A 6,037-nucleotide genomic window follows, 5' to 3' on the forward strand; every position below is an offset into this window, starting at 1 on the left:
TCATTTTCATTTCCGTTGTTTTGTTTCGTTTCACGTCGCGTTTGCTTTGTCTCCATGACGATGCACTTTGTGTTGGCATTTCCTGCAGTGACGTTCGATGGCGTGAAAACGCGAACGAAATGTACCAATAAAAAAAATCTCCGTGTGCGAACCAGCGTATATCGACTCCACTTTCTCTTTTAGGACCGCGTGCGCGAAGCACCGACTCACTCGCACACCGGTTGCTCCGTCTCACGCGAACTCCTTCGATCGGAAACTATAGCAACAACTGGTCGAGGCGCGGATAAACAGTAGCAGAAAAATTAAAGTGAGGTCCGCGAATAGACGTGAAAGCCAACAAACAAAAAAAAATAACGTAGGTTGAAAAGGGGAAAAAAAGATTGAAGATCGAACACACTAGTACCGCGCTCGTCCTCTCCTGTCGCGTTTACCGCAGGCTGGCAGACTACTATGGGGTCCGATAGACGAAGACGCCTCGCGAGTGGGTGTAGGAAACAAGGCTGTATGCTTTGATGTTTGTGCTCCTTGGTGCCACTGGAAGAGTGGTGGCTCAAACCGAATCGCCGCGGCCACCGACAGCGAACCAGGTAAGTTTGGAAGTACCTACTGAAACAACGTAATAGCTTCCAGTGGTTCTTGTATGATTATGTAGAAAAACCATGTCTTGCTTCTGGGAGCATTAAAGGAAAATGCGCGAGAGTCTAATAATGGCAAAGTGTTACGTGGGTACCGCAGCAGTAGACAATCCAATGAAGCTGCATCAGATTTGCCAAAAGTTAATAAAAAATGCGATAAGTGACGGGTTTCGTCCAGATATGTAGAAAACGTGAACGTTGTGCAGGAAACTTCAATTTTAAAGGCGCTACTGCGTTTCCTTCCTGTGTGGAAACTGAAAATTACATGCTTGAGGGGAAAATGAGTAGAGAAGGACTTAGCTGTGATAAAATGACCATAGAAATGAAGGTAGCCGAGGCATTATTGGTTCGGCCCGCGAAATGCTTTCCCAAAGCCTCTACCCTGACTTTATGTTGACCTTAACTTTGTAGCATGTCTTCCGCCCCTCAAGGTGAGATGACTAAAAATTCCTCGACATGTGTAATAGGACTGCTTCAAAACTGCTCAACCACATACGTTAGGAGCCTTGCTTTGACAAACATTTCAGTAACTACTTTCATTTGATATTAATTAAAAACTGATTTTCATTTTCCAGCTATGAGAATAATTTCAGGCTGCAGAATGAAAACAGCTTTGTAATTTAATATTGCCTAGCATGCGGCCCAGCATGCGCGCTAGTAAACGAGGCAAAATATATAAAATAGAAGCTGATTAATTGTGACAGCACAACTTTTATGCATAATAAATGTTACATATGTCGCGTAGCATGACTTCGTGAGCTTTGACCGAGTATGTGTAATACTGTACACAACAGATGTCAACCCGACCAAAGAGCATGCAAATATGTGGATAACGGCGTCCTTGGAGTGGTTATCATCCATGCCCTGCTTGCAGTCTAGCTTGTCTGAAACGCTCAATAGAAGCATTCTTATAGTTAACAAAAAGTAGAAAAAAAGAAACAATACGGATGCAGTGTATGAAAATAAAGCTGACACGACAGCGACTTCGCAGTGCATATATGAAGGGCTTCAGTGAGGTGCACATATCCCGCAGTTTAGATATACATGTACATCTGACATGTTCCACGTAACAATGTGTGCACTCCTTCCCATCTGCTCTGTTGAAAGCAAATAAAAAGCATGTGAATGAAGAATTTGGCACTATCTTTTATCACCTTCGCAATTTCCTAATCTGTTATCGCCTAGTGGTAGACAGGATGGACAAATAAATTGACAAAGAGGCTGCTTAACACAGCAGCAACGTGCGACCCGGTACCTGACTATCCCTGAAACCTGAAAATGCAGTTCATGCAACGAATCATTGTTTCTTAGAACCCAAGACATTGTCAAATGTCAAACTGGCAGTAACTATTACTCTTTTATCAGCGAAAACCATATGCTTGCAGTCTAGGCATGTGTGAAGACAGGTCACAGCAGTAAACGCACCATATTTCAAAACATGGTTCAGTTGATGTTTATGTGATGGAAACCCTCGTGACAATGAGACAACAATAAACAAAGGATTTTATAAATTTTTAACGAAAAACAGTGGCGTTATAGACTGGCCTGTTAATGGCAGCTCGCTCGGAAGCCTGCCACGTTTGTGAGCCCCGTGAACATCACTTGTCGGCCTCTGCTCGTTCTGATTTCGCTGGGTTGGCGTTTGCGTCATCTAAAACAGCTGGTAACTTCTCAGCATATGCGATGCAATAAATACATGAAGTTTGCAGCAGAGTTGAGATGCTTAACTAAGACCTCAAGAACTTATGGGTGCAAGAGGGTTCCTGTCACCATTAATGCCCAGTTGCTTTTATGCTGAAGGAAATGTAAAAGGCGAGAAGCCCCCTCCAGGGCCAAGGTGCGATCACCAGCCACGGTGGCCGCGTTTCTGTGGAAGCAAAAATCAAGGAGTCCATGTACTTTGCGATGCAAATATAGTTAAATGACTCTAGAAGGCCGAAATTGTCAGGCGCGCCCCACTATACGGTGTCCCTCAAAGCCGGAGTCACTTTGGGACGTTAAACTTCATAAACTACTTCCTTTTGAGAGCGGTGAGCAGAACTCTCCACTCTGTTGTCGGGACAGCACACGATGCGGTATTATAAATCCATGCAAACACAACAGCGGCAAAACAGCGAGACAACTGATTTCATTCCGCGGCAAGAGTAGAACATGTGCGTACTAGGTCACTATGAGTGTTTACAACCGTCTCCGCTGAGTCTTGAGCCCCTCGTCATGCCAGGTTAGTCAGGTGTACATGGCAGAGAGCTGTAATCGCTTGTCACAATGTCTTTGAAGACTCGCTTGAAACATTGTGTAACCCTTCTCGGCGATTCAACAGACTGCGCTTCATGAGCGAGTCTGTCAGGCACTTCTTTCCAAACCGTCACGATTGCCAGAAGTTGATGAGCTGAGAAAGACTTGAACTTTGTGTAAGACCGCTTCAATGGCAACGCTCTCAGCCGTTGTGGACACTCCACTGTTAAGGCAGACAGATCCGACAGCAGCTAAAGATAGCTTGGGAAATACCGGTGCTCTACCTCCGCTGCTCTCACCCACTCAAACTTAATTAAAAACTTTCTGATGGTGTTCAAAATATATTTATAAATGATCGATCACCAATAAATATTTTTACCGAAGTATTAGCTTAGTACGAAATGGCACTTAGGATAGTATAGACTCTCGAGTTACCAAGGGTGCATTCAACTATGTACATCTACGAATATCAAGACATAGTGCATTAAAGTTTTCTAGCCCCGTGTAAGCCTGAGATGCAAACCTATATTTTGGAGGAATGTAAAGTCTCCCATTATACAATATAATGGGAGAAGAGCTCATCTGGTCACTGTTTTTCCTAGGCGGCTGCGTTACGTCAATAATCTTCAATAAATCGCATGGTGTACATGAGGTGATTGCAACTTGTGCAGAACTGGGTCGTTCGCAACGACTTGAGGAAAACCAAGAGCACGGTTAGGCTTAGCACGGTGCGAAACTATAGACCCTCAAATTGTAATCCCATTCTACTTAGAAGAATGAGAGATAAAGGCTTTCAGCTTAAAACCATGCCAACGAACTGGTCAAGCGGATGCTTCTAGAATATTAAAGTACTTCAGAGGTATGAAGGAGAACAGCATATGCGGCGAAAAGCAAGCAGAACATCATGCTCAGGAGGCACCTTTCGTGGTAACCTGGAACGCAGTAGTATGGGGGAACCGGCGCACCTGTGCCTGCCCCCTTCAGGATCAGCGTACATATCTTTGGACGCGACCTGAATACTACCAAATCTCTCCTGTAAACGATGCACTTCCACAAACGTGTACGTAAAAATGACTTGACATCTAAGCAATCCTATACAGAAAAACAATAACTGGCACACTCACATCCCGCCTTTTAAAGGACAACGCCACAGCTTTAGTGGGTTCCGTCTGTAGATCCTTTATCGCGTCAATTAACTTTGCAACTCGCTTAATCAGTAACCCCTCAATTTGTATACCTGTTATCTCACAGACATTCATTAGCAAACAGTCGTAAGCTACCTCACTAGTTATGTGAAAAAGAGGACCCGAAATAGACACGTATAAAGCCCTGCGTTAACCAAGTCATGCATACCTGCCTCGCCTAAGGGCAGCGTCTCTTAGTTTTCGATCGCTCAAGGGTCCTGGAAGGTTGGATTCTCTTCCCACTCTCCTATCAAAGGAAGACCGTGTTCGAGGCACCAGCCATGTCATGTTGTCTCGTGACGTAACACATCCCGCCGACCAATCAGTGCACGCACCCACGCCACCTGCCAGAACTGTGCCCGTGATTTTTCTCCCACAACGACGACAACGCCGGATTTTCTGCAACACGGCACCTTTCGCACATTCACATAAAAATTCGAGTTGGGAATCCAAATTAAACACATGAGTCCCTGTTGTGGTAATGGATGTCCCAGCGTTTATATATCGTTGTAAAGTCGCGACCTTGAGTACCAATTTCTCTAACATTTATTTCAAGCATGAATGCTTTAAGAGTCTAAGATTCATTCTTACGTTTACCCAACTACTTGATGTGACAGGAATGAGTGAAAAGGGCTACCAATAACTATATAATCATGAATCGATACATGAGAACTTGGGAGGGCTTGGGATGCAGAGATTTCGGGCGATTGTCGCAGCGTTTCCTCGCCACTCGTGGGTCCTGTTATTCTAGCCGTCGTCGCACCAGCAGTTTTGGTGGGCGTGGCTACTGCGACACGCGTCTCTTTTTTCACTCTTTCCTTCCACACCACTTTCAAATTTCCTCTGTCTGCACGTGGCAGTGATGAGGCAAGGACCAGTCGACAGGCCTGCGCATATTCATTTTTATTATTTCTTCAGCCGCAACAACATCCACTGTAAGGGTACACGGCGGCAACCTTTCACGATGTTATATCAGAATACGTGCTAAATGGAAGGATGAAGAACAACAGAAACAGGTAGCTAATGTAAAGTCAGTGCCAGTCCGATGGAGTAGTTGGTGGCCGAGCAGAAGGTTGCCACCTGCTAGCTTTCTAAACTATTGCTTTGCCCTTTATCTTACTTATTCCAATCCCTGTGATGACGTCACGCAGCCTTCGAATATGCTGTCACGGAGGACATGCCAAGGTCGCCAGCCGTCGGGAGGAGATGATGACCCATCCCGCTTCGCGGGAGTCTCGCCTTGGCGCTACGGTAGTGTCATCTTCCTCGGCTTCTTCCTCAAGCTGTCTGGCATCCTATTCGTCCTGGTGGGCTTCAACTCGTCCGCGGCGGGCCTCCGTCTCCTAGGCTTCGTCCTCATCCCCATGGGCATCATAGTCTTCAGCGGCGGCGTGCTTTGGGCGGCAATGGAGAGTTGGCGCTATCGAGTCGCCATGATGGCTATCCACGCCCTTGATCCGTTGGGAGCATCCGGCGTATTCCTCAACGGCACCTCGGTGAGCTCGGTATCAGTGAACGTTCCGTCTTCGGCGAGAAACGGAGTGCATTCGGCGCCGCCCGTGGACCCCGACGGGCCTATGGCAGGCCTGGAACCGGTGCAGTTCAGCAAGTACCCCATGGTACTGCCGGCGTACACTGGGACTACTCCAACGTCCTGATGGGGAAGACAGTCGCAGCGCGCTGTGGTTGTGCCGCCGAATACTGTGTGCGGACCTTGACCGTGCGTGCGAAGGCTGTTTAAAAATAATGCCGCCTACTGCCATCTGCCACGGCTTTGCGGTATTGTGCGTGTAAATCAATGTGGTCTCATCTTTGACAGTGATCTCAGCGAGGACTCTGATTTAGGTTTACCTTAAAGACTGTTGGTTCCTTGGTGGCGTTCCCGCTTGATCCGACCATCGTGCAGAAACATTTTAGTATATATATTTTCACAAGCTGCACCGTGGTCAAATACACGTAATTTCTTCCGTACACTGCTCAAAC

General features: G+C 46.3%; 1 protein-coding gene across 1 annotated transcript; it reads left to right on the plus strand.

The window, feature by feature from the left end:
• The first annotated feature begins 262 nt into the window (after positions 1 to 262).
• LOC146189744 (uncharacterized) lies at positions 263 to 5,712 on the plus strand. Its single transcript, XM_084605336.1, has 2 exons — positions 263 to 587; positions 5,206 to 5,712. Exons 1-2 carry the CDS (start codon positions 513 to 515, stop codon positions 5,710 to 5,712), a joined length of 582 nt encoding a protein of 193 aa, XP_084461462.1. The 5' UTR covers positions 263 to 512.
• The last annotated feature ends 325 nt before the right edge of the window (positions 5,713 to 6,037 follow it).

The sequence above is a fragment of the Amblyomma maculatum genome, chromosome 5 (genome assembly GCF_055883805.1).
Source record: "Amblyomma maculatum isolate TAMU_Amacu chromosome 5, ASM5588380v1, whole genome shotgun sequence".
NCBI classification, from domain to species: domain Eukaryota; kingdom Metazoa; phylum Arthropoda; class Arachnida; order Ixodida; family Ixodidae; genus Amblyomma; species Amblyomma maculatum.

Coding starts and splice junctions, on each gene's coding strand:
- LOC146189744 (XM_084605336.1), top strand. CDS start 513: ATGTTTGTGCTCCTTGGTGCCACTGGAAGAGTGGTGGCTCAAACCGAA. Junction 588..5,205: donor GGCCACCGACAGCGAACCAG/GTAAGTTTGGAA, acceptor GACGTCACGCAG/CCTTCGAATATGCTGTCACG.